The sequence below is a fragment of the Scyliorhinus canicula genome, chromosome 20 (assembly GCF_902713615.1).
Source record: "Scyliorhinus canicula chromosome 20, sScyCan1.1, whole genome shotgun sequence".
Lineage (NCBI taxonomy): Eukaryota > Metazoa > Chordata > Chondrichthyes > Carcharhiniformes > Scyliorhinidae > Scyliorhinus > Scyliorhinus canicula.
The window spans coordinates 50,930,065-50,953,641 of record NC_052165.1 but is presented as its reverse complement, the minus strand read 5'-3'; the positions used below and the strand labels follow the sequence as shown (position 1 = coordinate 50,953,641).

The window sequence follows — 23,577 nt, the reverse complement described above, 5'->3', positions numbered from 1 at the left end:
TTTGGGGACATCTTTAACATAAAACCTTCTCATTACAGTATATCCCCATCTACCCAGTGCTCTCTCAGTGCTCTCCTGTCTGACTTTCACACCCTGTAAAACTACAGAGGAAAGGAAGCCCCAGTTTAAAGAAGCAACACAATTTGTGCAAAACCTGCCACAACAGAGGCACTTAATGGGGATAATTTTTTGCTTCTAAACACGCAGCAGCTAACAAAAAAAAAAGCTGTCTGTTCTATCTCCATCCAGCTTTCCTGATTAGGAGTTGTCAGCCCTTGAATACGTTCAAAATGGCTACATCCTAACTTCGACCTCCAATGTTCAGTGGATGAGAACTGGAATGGGTGATAATCCAGCCGGTCAAAATAAATTAGGCGTAGTTTCACCTGATCCTGATTAACATTGATCAGGTTCCTGCCATTTCCACGTGTGAGCTCAGGCCTTCTAGGCAAAAGTCTACTCAAAGATCAGAGAGAACGCCATACAAAAAGCAGCAAATTTGCATTTAAACTGATCATGTTATTTTGAAGTAGAAACAGAGCAAAATGGATTTGAAAATCACTGTGTACCTAGCACATCTGATGCTTGATCAAGGAGTGCTTGATGGGGCAATGTAAATTTTGCTTCATCAAACTCAAACTTTAGATGAAGTATTTACTGGTGCAACTGGGTAAAGGAAAAGGAACAGTGTTCTAACACCCTCATTTCCTTACAATTCATAATTTGATTAGAACTTGAGGGAGTAAAGTTTCCATTGCTATAAATCGGTGACAGCCTATTCAGAGCATTCAGCAGCAATCCTCCTCTTGCCACTAAACCTCAGGGATCTCTGAATGGAGTTTGTGTGGGCCCCTGGTTTCCCTCAGTGTAACTTGATTAAAAACGACCAGGCCTAATTGTGTGTGTATGGTGGGGGGGAGGGGGGTGGGGGCGCACATTCAGCTGCTTGCTGAAGGAGATGGTGTTCCTTTATTCCCTGCAGGATTTCTAGCTCCACAGACTCAAAACCTGGCAGTAGTCCAGAGCAAATTTATGCTGGACTAATGGAGGCTGTACAGTTAAGCTAACTCACAAAGATAGTGTCATCCTATGACCTATCTAAACTGGTTGAATTGGAGGTGATTGTGTAAAATAAGACAAACATTCTGGAAAATGAGTTAGCCAGTCCGGCAGAATTTCCACATGAATATACAGCCCCTGGTTATGTACAGCTGACCAAACCACATTAAAACACATTGTGCCATTGCAAAGAAGCATTATGAATTTATGCATTGAATTTATTTTCATTGGTAACTGAGTTCTTGATAAATGAAGAGTTTTGCATTTAATTCCTGTTAAATGGAATTAAGTATTTGAAAATGAATTGGAGTTACCCATTATTTAGATGTAAGCCTATTAGCAGTGTTACAATGTAACCTGTTAGTATTTCCTGTAAGAATTCAGTTCTTCTTTCCGATGAATCCTATGCCTTTCCTTACTCTCTACCGTACATTTTTCTTCCTCAATTCCATCTCACCATTTTTGGTTCCTCCTTACTCACCACAGTCAATGTTTCATTACTGTTTGTCATCGTGGTAATAGCAACAGACCTTGCTGTGTTTAAGCCTGCACTTTTTGGTGATCCCTCTCATCACCGGAGTACATTCATTGGATATTAATATCCCTGCAGTTTCAAAAATGTGAAACTCGGCAATTTACACATGCACTTGTTAAATCTTTAGGCAGTAATCTCAGATCAGTGATCTATATTTTTAACAGACCTTTGCAGTGATGATCAGCTGTGTTTGTCATATTTTTAAGCTTTAAAATTGACTTGTGATCATCTGTAAATTATTTTTGCAAAATAAGATAAATATGGCATTTTTCTTCTCCGACCTTGCAAACACCGACCAGAGATTGGGTAAGAATAAACAGAGGGCTGGATTCTCCAGATGCATCCGCCTGGCGACAGGAGAATCCCGCCCGAGGTCAATGGAGTTCTTCATAGTACGCAGCTCGCCCGTGGCATTCTAGCGGCGGGCGCTCAGGAGAATCCAGCCCTGAGACAATGGCATCTATGAAATGAAATGAAATGAGCTTATTGTCACGAGTAGGCTTCAATGAAGTTACTGTGAAAAGCCCCTAGTCGCCACATTCCGGCGCCTGTCCGGGGAAGCTGGTACGGGAATCGAACCGTGCTGCTGGCCTGCTTGGTCTGCTTTAAAAGCCAGCGATTTAGCTGAGTGAGCTAAACTGAAACAAATTTTCCTGTTTGAAGGAAATGGATTAAATGGGCATCCTGTTCAATGTGTGTGTGTGTGCGGGGTGGGGGGGGGGGGGGGGGGGGGGGATGTAGCCTATGTAGACTGTGTCCTCTTTAAAGTCCTCTCACCTCCTACAAGTGGATAGAGTTCTTGATCTCTTTGTTCTTTGAAACCACCTGTTCAGCATCCTCTAATGCTTCTGACCATGAGGTCAAACTTCCAGCTAGGTTCCCACTCGCCATAACTCTAAATGTCTCTCTAGTTTCTCTCCCATCTCCTTCCATGCCTTCTTCAAGCTGACCACAAAGGCTGCCTACTTTTCAACTTAACATTCCCTGTATCTCCTCTGATCTCTCTCTCTATGCCACTGAAACCCTCATCTGTGCGCTGTTAGTTCCAGGCACAGGCTTTCCAATGCTCTCCTGGCCAGCCTATACCAATATCTCTGTTAAAATAACTGGGAGGGCAAACTGCTCTTTTAATTACCACTCTGAGTTGCTAGATTCTGACTTAACGTAATAAGTATAACGTCAACAGAGTACATTTGCCAAGGTGACTGATATTCAACTTGAATATCAACCTCTGGAAAGCAGATTGCTCCTACTCCCAGGACTCAAGTTAACAAACTCAAGTTAAAGTCCTTTTTTAACTAAAGTTACAGTTGAGACAAGCATAATAAGGCAAGTAATATTGGACACATTTCAGACTTGAGATTTACCCTGGTCAACCTGTAACCTGATAAATTTCCTGATCTTGCCTACCATGGAAATGAGACTAGAATTGTTTCTGACCGAATCCTCTGGGGGAAAAGGATGTTGAGATCTCAACAGGGAGATCAAGTAACTGTTCAATCAAGGAATTATTCACAGTTACAGGAGAGAGCTGCAAGGTGATAGGGAAGGAAAAAGCTTTGGAAAAGGAGAAATAGAAGGAAAGGAAAAACCTCAGAGAGAAATATATTTACAGCCAAAAAATGAAATGAAACAACTGACCCAACAAAAGAACATTATTTTGACTAAGAGAACTGGCAAAGAGTCTGCTACATTGTCTGGACTGTGGGCAAGGTTATTGGCATGTCATTTTATAATACAGAACACACTGAAACTAGTTGAGTTGAGCAATAAAGCAGAGTTTTATAGTACTGTTTAATGCTTGTAATTCATATAGCTACATACTAGGGTTGTGTGCTTTCAACGAAACTTTGAAAATGTGTTAAAATATTTTCAATTGATCAGACTGCAGTTATCTGACATGTCACAAATATGACATTAGTTTTTCGAGGCTAGAGAGGTTGTTCGCCAGTGATGTTTTCCATTTTTACAGCACCATAAATTCAATTGTGTGCAATCAATGGTACTGAATTGGATGGAAAAAAATTACATTTTTATAGGTTATTAAAAGGCATCAACTTAATAAAGCAAAATTTGGTTGTATACAATACTCCCTAAAATATGAGGTTAAACTGTATTAGGTAGATGTATGGCAAATATCTCTGAAGAAGCACTTAATGAATATTAGGATCCCTGTGGACTGATAATTTTATAAAAGTAATTCAGTCTTCCAGTTAATAGCTAACAAAATGACGTGACACGGAGTGAGATTCAGTGGAGGGTGTCCGAATGGCGTGTTTAGCAGGGTTTCAGCAGCGGCTGCAGTGCCGAGAAACATCCCCCTATCCAATGGCACCCTGCTGTCTTCCTTAGCCTCAGGGAGTTTCTCTCTGCAGGAGACCAGCCCCGATCATTCCCCCCCCCCCCCCCCCCCCCCCCCCACCCCGCCTCCCTTCAAACCCCTATCCTCTCCTGACCCCCTCACCCCCCTACCAATCTTGGGGAGGTCCCGGGAACATCTCCTCTACCTGGCAAAGCCCCAAATGCCGGGCCTGACCTCTGGCAGTGCCAACCTGGCACCTTGGCAGTGCCATGGGGTGTGTCAGGGTGCCACTCTGCCCTGCCCCCAACCACCCGGGGGTCTTCAGTAGCCGTCAAGACCCTCCCAAGTGCCCTTACGACTCATCCACATTTGTGCGGACCAATACTAAACGGGCCCTGGCCAGTTTTCCCAGGCGCGGCCGGTTAGCCCTCAGTGCCAGGTGAAGGGTATTTAAATCGGCGTCGAGTATTTAAATAAGCCGTAAGGTTGATTTCAATATTCAGATCTGGGGTCTCGCCGGGCAGAGTGAGTCTGATGACTCGTGAGATTTCGTATCCGCAGCGAAGCTCAATTTGGGGCTCGAGCGCAATTCACCCGTTTTGCCCAGATCCACGCCGGACGCACCGGAGTCGCTGAATCGCGCCCAATATTTCACATTTTAAGAGTTATACTGTAAAAAAAGACAATGGACTCAATCTAACAGAAAGCACGATCTAACGAAGAAGTTTCTAAGTGTCATTTGTGGCGGGTTTTGCTGGGAGTTCTCCTCTGGCTCTGCCAGCAAGTTCCCCGCCGTTATCTCAACACACTTAGGGCGGGATTCAGCTAAATAAATCCCATAACAGGCACATTTAGCCGCTATAAAACAGCAGTCACATTAGATAGGGGGCCTCAGCGGGGAACGCAGGGCCGAGGCCGTACATGGTCTCCTTTTGTGTACTGAGAAGCACAGCTCGCCGGAACCCCTCAGTGTAGCGAGAGATCAAGATGCCATTTGTAATTGGCGTCAGGATCTCTGGAGCTCCCAAAGTGATCCACCCAAGCCCTAATGCACTATGGGAGAGCCCCCCCCCACCCCCACCACACTCCCCTCTCCCCCACAACACCCACGCGGGGCACCTCCAGCCGGATTGCCGCTGTGCAGTAAATGCCAGCCTGGCACTTTGGCAGATAAACATACCAGGGAGAAAGGCAAAGGTTTTAAAGCAAGATATGGTCAAGTACTCAGAATCTGTGGCCATAAATCTTCAAGCATTTCAAGCACTATGTTGCTTTGGCCACCTGAAATAGGTTTAAAAACCCCAGGGGAAACCACATGTTCCCTCCCTCAGGTGGACATAGCCACTGTGAGGCAGGCAACTGGAGCGAACGCCCAAATAACTCAATTGTCAATTCATAGAATCATAGAATACCTGGGACGCAATTCTCTCCAAACATTCCTAAGTTAATTTGTGGCGTTTTTTTGGTGCGTTCCCTGTCATAATATACACACAAGTATATGATGGTGCATAGACAAGCATTGATTGGCACACAGGATGACCAATGAACACACAGAACACAGCAGCCAATCACCAGACAGGACACGGCCACTATAAAGCCAGAGGGCACTAGTTTTCCCGCTCTCTCTGGATCCAGCCTCTGAGACAGTCAGAGCCTGTGAGCAACAACTAGAACATCCACCATGTGGTAGTAAGATAGTCTGGTCAGGTTAGCCTCAGGTCTCCAGTCAACTCAGCATGGTACAGTGAGACATGTGAGAGTTTGATGGACCTACCTTGAGATAGTCTGCCTTTGACCTGCGATCAGCCATCCGGTAACATGGACAGCGTCCGCCCTCCCCCGCCGCTCCGCATCGCTGGCAACCTCGGTGCAAACTGGAAGATTTTTAAGCAAAAGTTCCAGCTGTATCTTGAAGCCAACGACCTCGAAGCCGCATCTGATGCCAGAAAGATTGCTCTCTTCCTCTCTACAGCCGGGGACCACGTTATCCACATTTTTAACTCCCTCACCTTTGCGGAAGGTGAGGACAAAGTTCACAGTCCTGCTGAAGTTCGACAACCACTGTGACATCGAAGTCAACGAGAGCTTTGAACGCTATGTGTTCCAGCAGAGTCTTCAGGGTAAGGATGAACCTTTTCAATCCTTCTTAACCCATCTCCGTATCCTTGCGCAATCCTGTAACTACTCCTCCACTTCTGACTCCATGATTCGCGACCAGATCGTTTTCGGGTCCACTCCGATCCCCTTCGCCAGCAGCTCCTTAAAGTTAAGCAGCTCACCCTCACCATCGCCATCGAGACCTGCGTCCTACACAAGCACGCTAACAACAGGCACTCCCATATCAAGGCAGCAGAGACGGCGCGTCAAGGCCACCACGATGCGGAGCGAGTGCAGGCCGTAAAACAGCTCCAGGGCCTGAGTCTGGATGAGGGCGGCCATTTTGTGTGCTTTTCCTGGGCTCCTGCACATTCACGCAACGACCGAGGGGACAGCGAGGCCGACGACTGAACTGCGCAGGTGCGCACATCGTTTGACCGCACCGCACATGTGCGGTTGCGCACGGAGCGTCCTGACGTCGGCGCCATGACGTGCAACAACTGTGGCTCCGCCCACTTCAAGCGGCAATGTCCCGCGATATCTCGACGCTGTCTCCAGTGTGGCAAGCTTGCCCACTACGCAGCCCTGTGCAGATCTGCTCAACTGCCCACCACACAGCGATCCCAGCCGCAGCGCAGGAATATCCGGTCAGTACAGCAACCCGTTGCAGACTCCGACTCTGACATGGTTCCAGATCCCGACACCGAGGACTTCACATCCCCATTCCGGGTGGGCATCATCACCAAGCATACGATGCTTTCCGCAAAAAAGGCTAAACAACTCCCAGTGATGAACATTGATCCGGACGCCGAGTGGTGTGCCACCCTTATGGTCAACAAGGCTCGCATACGCTTCAGGCTGGACGCCGGCGCTTCAGCGAACCTCATTTCAAAGTCTGACCTGGATACCATCCACGTCAAGCCGAGCATTCTTCCATCGGCCAGCCAGCTTCTCGACTACAATGGCAATGCCATTGCTGCCAGTGGCTCATGCCAGCTTGTGGTATCCCATCGTTCTTCAAAAACCACCCTGCGTTTTGAACTTGTAGGGTCCAACAAAGCTTCCTTGCTCGGTGCTCAGGCCTGCAAAATCGTGAATCTTGAGCAGCGTGTTCACACCATGTCACCCGCTGAGGCATCAGCCTCGCCAGATGCCAACTTCCAAACCCAATTAGATGGCATCATAGCACAATACCACAGCGTCTTCGAAGGTATGAGCACACTCCCCTACAGATACAAGATACTTCTGAAACCGAATGCCACACCTGTGGGTCATGCACCGGGTCGGGTGCCGGCACCCCTTCAGGACCGCCTCAAGCAGCAGCTGCAAGACCTCCAGGACCAGGGCGTCATTTCTAAGGTCACGGAACCCACGGACTGGGTTAGCTCCATGGTTTGTCGATGACATCATTGTCTGATCCACAACTCCTCAAGCGAGTGTTCCAGAGGATCCACGAGCATGACCTCCGACTCAACAGAGCCAAATGCTCGTTTGGTCAAGCAGAAATAAAGTTCCTCGTCGACCATATTTTGCAGCCAGACGCAGATACGGTGTCGGCGATCAACGCTATGAAGATACCGGAGGACAAGAAGGCGGTCCTCCGCTTCCTAGGGATGGTCAACTTCCTTGGGAAGTTTATCCCCAACCTTGCATCTCACACCACAGCTCTCCAAAATCTTGTTAAAATAAACACCGACTTCCAGTAGCTCCCCGCTTATGAGCGAGAGTGGCGTGAGCTCAGGGCAAAACTCACCAAGTCCCCGGTACTGGCGTTTTTCGACCCTGCCAAGGTGACGAAGATCTCCACTGACACGAGCCAGGCTGGCATTGGGGCAGTACTCCTCCAGCGGGACGAATCCTCCTCCTGGGCCCTAGTCGCATATGCATGTAGAGCCATGACACCTACTGAGCAGCGATATGCTCAAATCGAAAAAGAATGCCTGGGCCTCCTCAAAGGGATTGACAAATTCCATGACTACGTGTATGGACTCCCCAAATTCACGGTCGAGACGGACCACAGGCCACTGGGTCACATCATACAGAAGGACCTCAACGATATGACGCCACGCCTACAACGTATCCTCCTCAAACTCCGACGCTATGATTTCGACCTGGTCCACACCCAGGGCAAGGAGCTCATTAAAGCCGATGCACTCTCGATCCATCACCACGCCGTGCGAGCAGTCGGACTTCGTCTGTCAGATCGACGCCCATGTTGAGTTCTGTGCATCCAACTTTCCGGCCACTGATGAAAGGGTCGTACAGATTCGGCAGGAAACGGCCAGGGATCCTTTACTCCAATGGGTCATGCGCCATCTCACGGACGATTGGCCAAAGGGCCAGTGCCCACAGTTCTATAATATAAAAGACAATCCGGCAGTAGTCAATGGCATACTAATGAAACTGGGCAGGATAGTAATACCACAGAATATGCGGGAGCTTGTCCTCGGCCAACTGCACGAGGGTTACCTGGGGGTCGAAAAGTGTTGCCGGCGAGCCCGAGAGGCAGTATATTGGCCTGGCATCAATCAGGACATCGCCAACACTGTCCTCAATTTCCCTACGTGCCAACGGTTCCAGCCGGCTCAGCCGAAAGAGACTTTGCAGCCGCATGAACTGGTGTCCTCCCCATGGACCAAGGTTGGCATTGATCTCTTTCATGCAAAGGGCCGAGACTATGTCCTCCTCGTGGACTATTTTTCTAACTACCCCGAGGTGGTCAGATTGACTGACCTCACATCAGCAACAGTCATCAAGGCATGCAAAGAGACCTTTGCCTGTTATGGCATTCCACTTACAGTCATGTCTGATAAAGGCCGGTGCTTCTTCAGTCAGGAGTGGACGTATTTTGCCCGGCAGTACAATTGTACGCACGTCACTTCAAGCCCCCACTATCTCCAATCGAATGGGAAAGCTGAAAAGGAGGTCCACATTGTTAAAAGACTATTGTGCCAAGCTGTTGACTCGGGTTCAGATTTTAACCTAGCGCTGCTAGCCTACAGGGCGACTCCTTTGTCCGCTGGTGCCGGCTATCCACATCCCGGACCTTGACAATTTTCCGGTCCTGCAAAGAATGCAACAGTCTCGGGCCCAATGCAAGTCGGCGTATGATGACCACGCCACAGATCTCCCTGCTCTGGTCCCTGCTGACCAAGTTCATGTTCAGCTACCTGACGGTGGCTGGTCTGCCACAGCTGCGGTGGTCAAGCAAGTGGCCCCGAGATCATTTCTCGTTCGCATGCATGATGGCTCCTTTCTTCAGCGTAATAGGTGGGCACTGTGGCTGCTTCCACACTCGCCACCTGAATGTGATGTCCCGCCTCGCCTGCTGATTCCTCCCGACGCACCCTTCCACGAGGTCACCGATCTGCCACTTCTTTTACCACCCTCTACATTGGAGGCAGTTCCACCTGTTCCAGTGCAGGCAGCCCCTGACCCACCCTTGAGGTGGTCAACCAGAATTTGTCGCCCGCCACAGAGACTGAATTTATAGACTGAATGTTGCATTGCCTTGTGATCTGTTTACACATCTGTACATATTGGTTCTTCCTAATTTGTTGTATGCCCTCTATCTGCACTAGACACCTTCCCATGTAAATATGTTCACGTACTTTGTATATAGTCAGGCTCCTACTCATGTAAATACGCTCACACACTTTGTACATAGTCAGGCTCATACACACATTCACTATTTATTGACCTATTCACATTTTTTTCAAAGGAGGGAGATGTCATAATGTACACACAAGTATATGATGGTGCACAGACAGGCATTGATTACACACAGGATGACCAATGAACACACAGAACACAGCAGCCAATCACCAGACAGGACACGGCCATTATAAAGCCAGAGGGCACTAGTTTTCCCGCACTCTTGGGATGCAGCCTCTGAGACAGCCAGAGCCCATGAGCAACAACTAGAACATCTACTATGTGGTAGTGAGATAGTCTGGTCAGGTTAGCCTCAGGTCTCCAGTCAACTCAGCATAGTGTCAACCCACAGTTAAAGTATGTATAATAGTTAAGAGTTCAATAAAATAGCGTTGCATTTCTTCAAGTGTTGGAAGCCTGTCTCTCACTGCTATGGTAAACGCAGTCCTCGCAGACCCAGCTTACCCAACACATCATTCCCCACCGCTATTCAATGACACTTAGTCACATTTCTGGGCCCTGGGGGGTTTCTCACCGGTTTAGGCCACACTTAAATTTTTTTTTAGCACTGGGAAGCTGAACTCAGAGATCGGAGCGCCATTTTGAAAGGGCACCACTTATGGATGTAGTGGAATTGGAGGCAGGTCAGAGGAGGTTCACCAGATTGATTCCGGGGATGAAGGGATTGATGTATGAGGAGAGATTAAACAGTTTGGGCTTATACACGCCGGAGTTTAGAAGGATGAGAGGGGATCTCAATCTCAAACTCTGCAATCTTGGACTTGACCCCTCCCTGTGCAGCTGGATCCTTGACTTCCTCACCAACTGACCGCAATCTGTCAGGATAGGCAACAGCACCTCCTCCACAATAGTCCTCAACACCAGGGCCCCGCAAGGATGTGTGCTCAGTCCTCTACTGTACTCCCTATACACACATTACTGTGTGGCAAGATTTAAGTCCAACTCAATCTATACGTTTGCAGATGATACGACTGTGGTGGGCCGTATCTCAAACAACGATGAATCACACTACAGAAGGGAGATAAATCACTTGGTTGCATGGTGCATTGAAAACAACCTCTCTCTAAATGTCGGAAAGTCCAAGGAACTGATCATCGACCAGGAAGCACAGCACGACACACACTCCATCTGCACCAATGGCTCCGAAGTGGAGATGGCCGATAGCGTCAAGTTCCTGGGGGTCACCATCACCAACAGTCTATTCTGGTCCACTCATGTTGATGCAACAGTCAAGAAAGCCCAACAACGTCTCTACTTCCTACGGAAGCTAAACAAATTCAGCATGTCTGCATCGACTCTCACAAACCTCTACAGATGTGTAATAGAGAGCATCCTATCCGGCTGCATTGCAGCCTGGTATGGCAACTGCTTGGTCCAAGATCGCAAGAAACTGCAGAGTGTGGTGAACTCAGCCCAATGCATCGCACAAGCTTGCCACCCCTACATTGATTCTGTAAACACCTCCCGCTGCCTCAGGAAGACAGACTGCATGATCAGAGACCCCTCCCACCCAGGCATTGGTTTCTTCCAGACCCTTCCATCAGGCAGAAGGTACAGAAGTCTGACGACCCGCACATCCAGACATAGGAACAGTTTCTTCCACACAGCTACTGGATTCTTTAACAGCTCTCTCTCGTTTTCTTTTTTCTTTTTCTTTTTTTAATAAATTTAGAGTACCCAATTATTTTCTCCAGTTAAGGGGCAATTTAGCGTGGCCAATCCACCTATCATGCACATCTTTGTTTGGGTTGTGGGGGTGAAACCCACGCAGACACGGGGAGAATGTGCAAACTCCTCACGGACAGTGACCCAAAGCCGGGATTCGAACCCGGGTCCTCAGCGCCGTAGGCAGCAATGCTAACCACTGTGCCACCGTGCTGCCCCCGCTCTCCCTCGATTGATCTGTTCCCTGTAACAACACTATTCACGACGCCCTATGCTGTTCTTGCTCATGTATTTGCTTTGTTTGGCCCCTTGTTCCGCACTGTAACCAATCACTGTTGTCGATGTACCATTTGTCAATGTACTCTGTCGATTATTCTTTTTTTGTCCACTATGTACGAAATGTTCTCTTGGCTGCAGAAAAATACTTTTCACTGTACTTCGGTACATGTGACAATAAATCAAATCAATCAATCAATCTTTTTTTTATAAATGTTTTTATTCTCCATTTTCACACTTTCCTCCAAAATTTACACCCCACCCACAAACAGTAAATGGTAACAAATACAAAATCAATCCCCTTAACAATAACAACGATCCATCCTCCCACCACCCCAAACAACGGCCCACCTGTCAAGAAATGCATCCAATAAAACAAACCCTCCCACGGTGGAAACAAAAAGCTAAGGAGAAAAAGAAAAAAGGAGTCCGGGACCGCCCATGGTCACCATAGAGTCCACTCCCCCCCACCCCCACTCAACGCCGTCCAACCTCTGAAAGAGTGCCGTACATGATACCCCAGAGTTGTAAACCCCCCCTCCTCCCCAACTCCTCCCGTCCACTACCTCTTATAAAATTCCTTCCCCCAACTGCCACAGTTCCTTCCCCTCCAACTTTCCACCCCGGCTAGACCACTCGGACCCTGTTCTGCCAGACTCTGATGGCTGCAGCCTCTTCCCCACCTCACTCCCGTTCACTGGCCGGCTTAGACCGGCCAGCGCGGAGGCCCCCCGCCCGGGTCCCTTTCCCCCCATGCCCGGCCCTAGGAAAGCTCAAAAATACCCCTTTTAGCACACAAACCCCACATATCCACCTATACCCCAAAGAGCCCTCACTTCGAGTGAAAGTCCCATCACTTCCCTTGTCCAAATATATACAACACCGGCTCCTTTAGCCCATACACCTGCATGCAGTGAAACACAGAAGAAGAAAATACAGTCATGAGGTTACATCGGCACATGGCCATTTCTCAGTTCTGCCACAGTCCTTCTGCCTTCGTAAACTCCTCCGCTGCCTCCGCCGTTCCAAAATAAAAGTCCTTGAGCTTGCAAGTCACCCTCAGCTTCGCTGGATATACAATGCCACACTGCATCTTGCTAATGTACAGTGCCCTCTTCACCCGGTTGAAAGCAGCCCGCCTCCTCGCCAGCTCCACCGTAAAGTCCTGGTATATACGTATACCAGTTCCAGCCCACTGCACCACCCGCTTCTGCTTGTCCCAGCACAGGACCTTCTCCTTCACACTGTACCTACGGAAGCACAGAGTCACTACCCTTGGCGGCTCACTCACCTTTCGTATAGGCCTCCACGACCGATGAGCCCAATCCAGTTCATATCGGGAGGGATCCTCCCCCTCCCCCAATAGTTCCGCCAGCATCACAGCAAAATACTCAGTCGGCCTCGGCCCTTCAACTCCTTCGGGCAGCCCCACAATCCTCAAATTCTGTCGCCTGGATCTGTTTTCCAGGTCTTCCATTTGTCCTCGCAGATCCATATTAATTTCCATAACCTTCCGCATCTCCTTCCCCATCGAGGTAAGTTGATCACCGTGCTGCAATAATGTCTCCTCCACTTCCTTCGGCGCCTCCCCTTGCTCCCGCACCTCCGCCACTGCGCTCGCCACCGATGTCGTCGTCACCGGGGAAATCGCCTCCTCCACCAGGACACTCAAAACCTCCCTCATCTCCTTCCTCATTGTCTCCATGTATTTTGTAAACTGCCTTTCGAATTCCGCAGCCATTACCGTAGTTATTTCTTCAGCCGTAAGCAATGCAGCCTCCCCTGGTGCTCCAGCCTCCATTTTCCTTGGTGACCCCACGGTGACCTTTCTACTCCCCAACGAACTTTCAGCTGTTTTCACAGCCGTTTTCTTACTGGACCTTGACATATCCCTTCCCTGTATTTTCTCCTGGCCTTCACCACCTTTGCTGCCCCTAGAACCGGGCGTCAATCCCCGACAATGCTGTTCCCGAACGGCAGCCCTCCAACACGCGGCTGCCTCCCGCCCGCCGTCACCGGAAGTCAGCCGTCACCGCTTCTTCAATGGCCTTGGTGAGATCTTTTCACAGTTGTTCCCTCTGCTGCTAGAATTCAGCTTTCATAAAGGCCCTCAAGTCAGCTTGAAGCCTTTAAGCTCGCCCTTCCCCCGCCTGCATGCTGGAAGAGGCTTTTGTCTCTGCTGTAGCTTCAGCCAAATCTTTCACTGTTTCTGCGTATCTGGTAACCAAGATACCTACCATTCCCGGGGGAAAGTACTCCTCCAACATTCACCTACGCCTTTTCATCAAAATTCCACCCCGTATTGCTTAAAAAAGAGCTCTTTTCTGTAACCTTGGGCAGGAGCTGCCTTGTGTCTGACCACTTACTCCATGGTGCACACCGGAAGCACTCCAATCTATCAATCAATCTGATCGAGGTGTATAAAAGACTAAATGGGATTTATAAAGTAAACGTAGACTAAATGTTCCCCATTGTGGGGCAATCTCGAACGAGAGGTCACAAATGTAGGTTCAGAGGTGGTAGATTTAAAATTGAGATAAGGAGGAACTACTTGCAGAGGGTGGTGAATTTGTGAAACTCGCTGACCCATAGTGCGGTGTATTCTGAGTCAAGAAGGATTTCAGGAAGGAGATGGATATATTTCTGATTTTTAAAAAATGGGTTAAATGGATATGGGCAACAGGCAGGGTGGTGGATTTGAGACCAGGAAGAGATCAGCCATGATCTGATTGAATGGTGCAGCAGGCTCAATGGCTGAATTGGCTACTTCTGCCCCTAATTCCTATGTTCCTATACCTGTACTCCTTTAATTGCGGCCTCTTGGGCATCCCCGATTTTATTAGCTCCTTCATTGATGGCCGTGCCTTCAGCTACCTGGGCCCGATACTCTACAATTCCTTCCATATCTCTGTAATCTCCTCTTGACCTCTTCTCCTTTTATCATAGATCATAGAATTTACAGTGCAGAAGGAGACCATTTGACCCACTGGGTCTGCACTGGCCCTTGGAAAGAGCACTCTATGTAAACCCATACCTCCACCCTGTGCTTGTAACTCAGTAATCCCACCTAATCTTTTTGGACACTAAGGGCAATTTAACATGGCCAATCCACCTAACCCGGACTGTGGGAGGAAACCGAAGCACCCAGAGGAAACCCACGCAGACACTGGGAGAGCGTGCAGACTTGCACAGAGTGTGGGTGCGATCTTCCCAAAAGGGAACAAAGTTCCCTAGCGAGCGTGATTAGCCGCGTGTTTCCTGGCAGTGCCAACGCTACTCGCGTTGAATAAGGGGCCTGAAGGGGAACACACGGCCAAGGCCGCACATAGCACCATTTGTAACAACGGGGAGCTCTGCTCGCTGGAACTGCCCGATGTAGTGAGGGATCGGGATGCCTTTTTAAAATGATCTCCAAGGCCCACAAAAGAAAACCCAACCTCCCCCCAGCCTGAACATAACAGGGGCGGGTCCCCCCGGCCCCTCCCTTGCACACTCTCCCTGTGTCTGCCTGGGTTTCCTCCGGGTGCTTCGGTTGCCTCCCACAGTCCAAAGGTGGGCAACCCCAACCCAATCACACAGGCACCCAAAATGACAGCCTGGCACCTCAGCAGTGCCAATCTGGCACCATGGCAGTCCCTCTGCCAGCTGGAAGTGTTATATGGGCAACTTGGCAATGCCAAGTACTGAGGTGGCACCAGCCTGCCCAAAGTGCATGCAGCTGGAGACTTCGGATTCCCTTGGGGACCCCCATGAGTGCCATTCCATCTGGTTCCCGTTTGTGGTGACCAGCACCAAACAGCACTCACCTAGGTCCCCAAGGCAAAGGGATTGAATCCCAAAGCCTCAGGTACCCTGGAAATCTGCACATTAGAGTAAGGCTAGCTGACCCATTCTAATATGCAGATTTGCCAAAAGGTGATCCCACCCATTGTGGGCAGGATTCTCCTTGCAACGTCTCTGAGATTGCATTGAACCTCGCAAGGTGTTGCGAGCCAGGTGGATCACAGGAGCGGTGTCTTCCGGCTTTCACCGGCCAATTTGTGGCGCACCGAGATGCTTTTCCGACCCGGCGTGGCCGGAAGATCGTGCCCAGGGATATTTTATTATATTAAAGGTGCTATATATATATATACAAGTTGTCCTCACATCCTGTCTCCTCAATTAGACCTTCAGTTCTCACTAGCTGACAGGATACATAAAGAATAGCAACTTGATTGAGATATTGGAGGCCTGTCAGGGGCCTGTGGACTGTACCTCCAAGAATTACCACCTCAACGACAGGTGAATGATGGAATGGATATTGATAAAATTGGATACACTTTTGTTACTTCTCACAGAGGAAATAAATGTGTTTTTTATGTGAAGTGCTGTAAGGTTTTCTTCTGCGTCAGCGATCGGCTTAGCACCGTAGCACAGGGGTTAGCACTGTTGCTTCACAGCGCCAGGGTCCCAGGTTCAATTCCCGCTCGGGTCACTGTCTGTGCTGAGTCTGCACGTTCTCCCCGTGTGTGCGTGGGTTTCCTCCGGGTCCTCCGGTTTCCTCCCACAAGTCCCGAAAGACGTGCTGTTAGGTAATTTGGACATTCTGAATTGTCCCTCAGTGTACCCGAACAGGCGTCGCAATGTGGCGACTAGGGGCTTTTCACAGTAACTTCATTGCAGTGTTAATGTAAGCCTACTTGTGACAATAAAGATTATTTTTTAAAAATTAAAGTGGAAGCAAATGTTGTCTGCCTCGGGGAACATAAATCATCCAATTATTGCCACAATGAATGATGTATTGGTAAACACCTAGATACAAAATATTAAATTAAAAATCCCATCACAATGTCCTTAACTACATGTAATAGTCATTATAATCACTGTGCAAACACTGATGTCATATTTTCCTACATTTCAGCTCTATCCGTGCTCCATGTGCAGTCTTGCAAAGATCATAGGGGCCCCAAAATGCAGGGACAAGAAATTACAAAATTGTGAAGAAAAATTGGAAAGAAATTTCCTGGCATTGGTTCAGCAATTTCCATATTAGAATCTGAAACCATTGTAGAAATTGCTGCTTCAGTTACACTCCGAGGCAGGTATTAGTTTTGTTTGAAGTAAGGATAGTTTCAGACAGAGACAGAAATAATACAGAAAGGAGTTCTTGAATCAGTGAAAGAAACTCTTGTGTGTTAGTCTTTTGCTCATTTCTAAGTTAAAAATTGTGTATAATATGCATCATCCAGGAGCTGAAAAGATTCTAAAGCAATGTGAAAGCCACAGGAAATAATCACAATGATTCAGTCTGTTATTGCTAACCCTGTGTTTGGAAGAAAGGTCAGGGTTACTCCATTTCTGCAGTGTTTAAGAAGTCTGCTACTGGTGAAGGAACAATGCTAACTCAGATACCAGGCAAGGTCAGCATGGTGGAGCAGTGGTTAGCACTGCTGCCTCACGGCACCGAGGTCCCAGGTTCAATCCCGGCTCTGGGTCACTGTTCGTGTGGAGTTTACACATTCTCCCCGTGTTTGCGTGGGTTCGCCCCCACAACCCAAAAGATGTGCAGGGTAGGCGGATTGGCCACGCTAAATTGTCTCATAATTGGGAAAAAATGATTGGGTACTCTAATTTTATTTAAAAAGAAGAAAAAAAGCCACAAAAAACTCACTTACCAGGCGGAAGTCCTGTTCGCACAGTGGTGTTGTAAGGGCAGGGTTGCCCAGGACAATTGGATAACCCCTTGACAGGAAGGCAGCAGCTGGCAACGTGGGCATGGCTCTTAAAATTCAGCTCCTGTGACTATGAGAAGCAACACTCTGAAGGAAAGGCAGAGTCCCGGGCATCAGGAGGGCAGAGAAGAGGGACATGGGGCAGAAAGGAAACAGAGTCTATCCCCTCAGCTTGAGATCTACCAGCAAAAGTGGAGCTACCTGGAGATGGCAGAGAACCAGAACCACAGGAAACTGCAGCTCTCCAGGCAGGTAGTCATTGGCATCTGTGCTCTCATTGCCATAGATCTTGCAGCCGACTGTTCGGCTCGTCATACCCTGTCAGCAGCCGTCAAAGTCACTATGATCCACAGCCTGATGTACCCAGCACTGAAAACACTCTATCAACACTCCAGAACACCAACTCACCTCACCCCTACAAACGGCAAACTCCTCAGCCAGCGATTGCAGCAGGGGCCTTTTTCCCCTCCAAAAAGGATTAAATACAGTTGGTCCCCCTGCCTGTGTTGTCCATGCAATGAGTTTAAAATTGCACGGGCAACGTTACATTTGGGTCTGTTGGAGTTCTAATCACCTGAAATACATCTCTAATTGTCGGTGGGCCCGAGCATTGTTGGTCTCAATGCCACGCATTGTCGGCACCATCTCCTGCGCCTGCAGCCTTTGGCACTCCTCCAATTGGCCTTACAGTCGCTAGCCTATCACTGACACCCCCTGCTGAATGTCACGGCTGTGTTCTATCAGCTCTGGGAGGCCAGAGTTTCAGCATCTGGCTGGGACCCAGGTGCGTCCTGGGATCCAGCAGACCTCCAACTGCTGTCTCCCTTGGATGTTCTTGCCTCGACCTGATGTGCATCAGCAACTGTGTGATGATCACTAGATTGTGCCCCGAAGCCAGTCCACTACTGCACCCGCCGAGGTGTGTTTCTCGGCACTGGTGGAAGATGGGGATGATAGCGGTGAAGCCTCGCCATGGTCTCCTTGGAGCTGTCTGAGGTGTTCCCTTGGGGTGGCTGGGGAGGGGAGGGGAGTACGACCGACCCCAGCTGGCCCGGCCTCATCAGATGGAGATCCTGTGAGACAGTGGACAATGTGATGAGTGAGAAGGAAAGGTTTATTTTGTGGGATATCAACAACTCACTAGAGTCAGGACACCTGGATGAAGGGCAATGAATCCTCACCACTCTGGCACAGGCCGACCTCGCTGTCAGTCACTGGTCTCATCAGGAAACCCTGCTATCTCCAGGTCCCATTCTTCATAGGGTGTGAGGACTCGGATCTCTGGGACTCCCTCCCCTTGTCTTCACCCTTTCCCTATTATGGAATATCTGCTCTTGCAGAGAAAGAGAGGCCATTGTAAGCCACACGTTTGATGCATTAGGGGTCTATAGCAGTCGCATGTACGGTCACCACACCTAGATATGAAGGGGTTGTGCTGGTGGGTGAGGAACAAGTTTGAAGATTGGTTGAGGAGAGGGTCCAAGGGGTCAGCTAGTCGATTAGGGGGTGGGTTTTGTATTTGAGGGGTGGTAGGCAGAACTGATGCCAGGAGAGAGGTGGTAATGTACCCTTGCAACTTGTTGGAGGGCGTTTGTCAGCTTACGCTATTGGACAGAGTTCCTCCTTGCCATACTGCCTGCACTCACTGCAGCTGCCTCTGCCTCCCAGGCAGCATTGCTGACCATGCTTCTGGTTCTCTGACCTCAGGGGAATGAGGTCCCTGCCTCTTACCAACGGCATTGAGAAGTCTGGTCAGGTGGGCATCACCAAAGCAAGGAGCAGGTCTGCATGCTACTATGCTTGTGTGTTGACTGGGAGTGAGTGGTGAGGGAGCGTTTAAAAGCTGCTCCCCCTTGTTAGGGGTGAGAAGCTGCGGCGTGTCGGGCAGATCAAATGGAGAGGGAGTCAGGAATGCGGAGATTCATGTGGGGGCTTATTTTTGGCACTAAGTGCTGTTGAACACAAGCTGTGATTTTGCCAATGTGGCCACCAAGAAATATCCCACCAAACACACCCAAAAGCGGACTTTAACTTTTGTCCGCTGAATCACATCCATCATTCTTTCTCTTTGATGTTACCCACCCTGTGGACTCGGTGTTTAGCATACAAGTGCTAACTCCGTTATCTCTTCACTTTGAAGTTACCATTTCTACACCCCATTGTTTCCCCATATTCACATCGGGAAGCACTTGCTTTCTCACTGATATGCTGATTCGCATATCAAAATCCCCTTCAGAAAATGTCCCTCATCAATTCCCATTTTTATTAATTATATCCCAATTTTATTTAATATATCCCAATTTCACTTTTTAATCTCAATTTTCCCGAAATCTTAACACCTTTCCTCTTTTTTCAAATGGAACATCATAATTTATTTGAAAGACGATTTAATTTCTCAACCATTTATTAATTCAATCTTATTTAACATTGTATGGATTTAAAAATACGTGTTAACATAAAATATACCCAAAGTATTTACACGCAAGGTTCCCAATAGTGTCTTTTATATTCGTGACAGTGTTTTCTTTTCCAGCCACATGAATGATTTTCAAATTAAATGGTTGTAGTAACAAACTCCACCTAAATAATCTTCTGTTCTGATTTCAAAATCTCTCTGGAAACTTCAGGGGATTATGGTCTGTATATGTGATTTTTTCTGCTTAATTACTGGCAACCTGAATCTCAAAATGTTCTAATGCCAATACCAAACTTAAAGTTTATTTTTAAAATCTAGTTCACCTCTATTGATGAGGATTTAATTTAATTGAAGAATACCCCAAATGCTTCTCAAATCCAAGTCCATCTTCCTGTAACCACACAGCTCCCATACCAATGTCACTAGCATCCACAACCATTTTATGTGTCAGACTTTGGTGCAGCAAACACTGGTGCTGTTGTCAACACAGTCTTTAAATGTTGGAATGCAGTTTAGCAGTTCACTATCCAATTAAATTTCTTGTTCTTCAAAAGTTCCACCACACTGCTAAAATTCAACACAAACATGCTAAAATATACACATTCTCAGAAACCTTAAAATCTTTTTTCTTGTTGTCGGTTCTGGAAAATCCCAACTGGCCTGTATTTCTGCATCTCATAGAGCAATCTGTTCCACGATATGTCCTAAATATGAAACTTGAACTTTAAGCAAATACACTTTTTGCCAAATTCATGACTAAATTAGCTTCTTTTAATCGTTCAAACAATTCTTTTAGGTGTTGCAGATATTCTTACTAACTTCACCTAGACTCCACTAAATCGTCAATGTACACTGCACAGCGACTCAGTCCCTGAATCAATTATTGGTTAGTCTGAAATGCTGCAGGTGCGTTCTCATCCCAAATGGCATAACTTTAAATTGGTACAGTCCATTTGGCATCACAAATGCTGAGAGGTCCTTTGCCCTCTCAGATAAAAGTACTTATCAATATCCCTTTAGCAAGTCAATTTTTGTAATGAATGTAGACAGTCCAGCTCCTTCAATGCAATAATCCAACTGCTGTACAAGAAACAAATCCCTCTTGGTGACAACATTCACTTTCCTGTAGTCTTTATGTTCCATCTGGCTTCAACTTCATTATGATAGGTAAGTTCCAATCACTAGAACTCAATTTAATATTGTCATTTTGGAGCATATATACAATTTCCTTCTGTACTTGTGATAACATTGCTAGATAGGATTTAGCCTATCTAGATGTTGCTTTATTCGATCTGTTTCACCCACATCTGCATCATGCATCAGTATCTTTGTTCTACCTAATTTATTCCCACAAATACATTTATAAGACTGCAGTAACTCTTCCAATTCACCTCAGTTCTCATCTGGAAGATAACTTAACCAGTTGTTTAAATTTCCCAGTACTTCCTCATTACCCAAGTGAAGTCGCTCTCAGACCTTAACCCTTCCTCTTCTCCCTGTTTGAAGACCTCATGCCTGTCCTCTATTGTGCCTACCAGATAATTTACTTCACTCCATTTTCTTTTAATCTGATGTGGGCTATTAAATCTTGCTTTCAATGGTTTGCCTGACACTGGTAAGAATACTAGCCCTTTCTATAGGTTCTCCCTAATTTTCAGCCCTGCCCGTCACCGATTGGCAATCCTTAAATGTTCTTGACAATTTCTGTTTCATCCATATGTTTATTGGCTCTTTTTTTCTCAAACAGATATATTTCCCTCCATCACAAACCTCTCATATGCCTGGTTAGTCTTTGCCTTTCATTTTAGAGTCACCTGGGTGCCCTTGTGAATAGTTAGCTTTCTAGATTAATCTATTTCTAAACCACAAGATTTTGCAAAATTCGCACGAGAAGAGTTAATTTATGTTTAAAATATACCTAGTGTATATTTGAGCCAATGACGATCATTCCCCAAGTGTGTAATGTGCCCCACCTGCCTGCACCATACGAGGTGGGATATTATAGCTCGTTGACAATGTGACACCCAAGCAGCTAACAGAACGCCAGGTTTTCATTTGGAATTTCTTTGCTGAATGATGTCTTTTTATTTTACAGCCTTGCTGCTGGAATTATAGCAGGCATTCTGACTGGACAGGAAACCCACACTTGCATCAGGATGGGATTGTTGGCTGCTCACTACTCGCTTGGGTCACAAGAAGCCATCTCCACACTAATCAACACGGACAGTGTGAACCCACAGAAGGTCATTGACGGAGTATGGCAGCAACCGACATACCATAGCGAGAACAAGCCACCCACAACCAAGAGCAAATTATAACTCCCTAGATATTTGATCAGATGGCAACCTGCTTATTTAGGGATTGATGAAAAATAACCAGATATTAACCAGAATTGGAACCATTATTTTACATTATAATTTATATAGTTTACTGTATTACAGTTCAGAAACTATGTAAAATGATGGAGGAAATGTTTGACAGTTGACCTGGGATGAGTATAAAAGTGTTCTCTGAAGCTGGCTCAAAGGATCCTTGGCTAAATAATTACAATCAATCTTTATTCCAATTCCCAATAATCTACACCATTAAATTGCCCAGAATTTAACACTAATTGACCCTAAATGCTAATTACATCAGAAATGGTGGTGTGCCTGGTGGGGAGCACTGTCGTACCACTTGCAATGATTGAAGCCAAGGTACATTGGGGGTCATTTTCAAGCAGCTGGACAGTAATCCATCAGAGCAAACCACGATTCATCCATTGTAAAACCCATTTTGTTTCATTTCAATTGATAGGCTGAAACCACAGAGCAATGAAATTGAAGATTTGAAAATGACCCCATCGTTCAGACATAATTGCAGATTGTTATTTTACACCTGATCCACGCTATAGCTAAGTCAGAGAAACTCTGTTGTCTCTGGGAGCAATCAATATCTTAAAGAGTTCATTTTCCTAACATTGAAATCTTTAGTATTAATGAACGCAAAAATATTCAGAACATAATGTTACCTGCTTTACTTGACCTCATTTAAATATTTTTAGTTACTGAGGAAGAGCATCACCATCATTAATAGATGGAAAATATCAAAGTCCACCAGTGAGATAGAGTTAATAATATTGCTCATGAAACTTAACAAATAACTCAGCAATTGAAAAGTAGCACAGACACCTGCTTAGCCACAGGCGATGAAACAAATTATTGTGTTGAGCTGGATGCAAATTCACCATTTGGTAAGCAGAAACTTAAGCAAGTTGCAGTTAATTTTGAATATAACTTGATGATAAATGTGATTATCATGTAGAATTTCTGAGCTTTTCAGAGCCCCTTTGTATATTGGACAGCATGTGTTAATAGGAGCGTTATATTACCTAACACTATTATAATACTTTGTCCCTATCTATTGAATAGGTTTCACTTACTTTTATAATTTAAAAAAAAAATTCCTTTATAGAGTTACAAAGCCAACGCTCAGAGTGGACAAGGGCAAACCCCTAATCCATCTCCTTGCCTGCGCCAGGAATCAATTCAAATTGAATCCAATTCATTATACCTGCAATCTACCTGATCTCATGCTCAATCTTAGCCAAAAGGCTGAGAATTGCTAATAAGTTTCATTTACACGACATATGATAGGACATCCGTTGACTTCCCATCAGTTCAGAGGTTCTCACTCTTCAATCCCATCCACTCTTATCAATGACTCCTATCAAAGTCCATCCACTTTTCTTCTGACTACAGCACTTCAATGTACAAGAACTTTATGTTCTTTTTTTATTATAAATTTAGAGTACCCAATTAATTTTTTCCAATTAAGGGGCAATTTAGCGTATTCAATCCAC

The 23,577-nt window shown here is 46.7% G+C and overlaps 1 protein-coding gene across 3 annotated transcripts in view; it reads left to right on the top strand.

The window, feature by feature from the left end:
• zgc:136858 (uncharacterized protein LOC678543 homolog) overlaps positions 1-23,134 on the top strand; it is a 159,847-nt gene extending 136,713 nt beyond the window's left edge. For all 3 annotated transcript variants that reach the window (XM_038780951.1, XM_038780952.1, XM_038780954.1), the window contains one exon: positions 21,832-23,134. In XM_038780951.1, coding sequence (XP_038636879.1) covers positions 21,832-22,054 — 223 coding nt within the window. In that variant the 3' untranslated portion in view covers positions 22,055-23,134. The remainder of the gene's footprint in view (positions 1-21,831) is intronic.
• Positions 23,135-23,577: the final 443 nt, after the last annotated feature.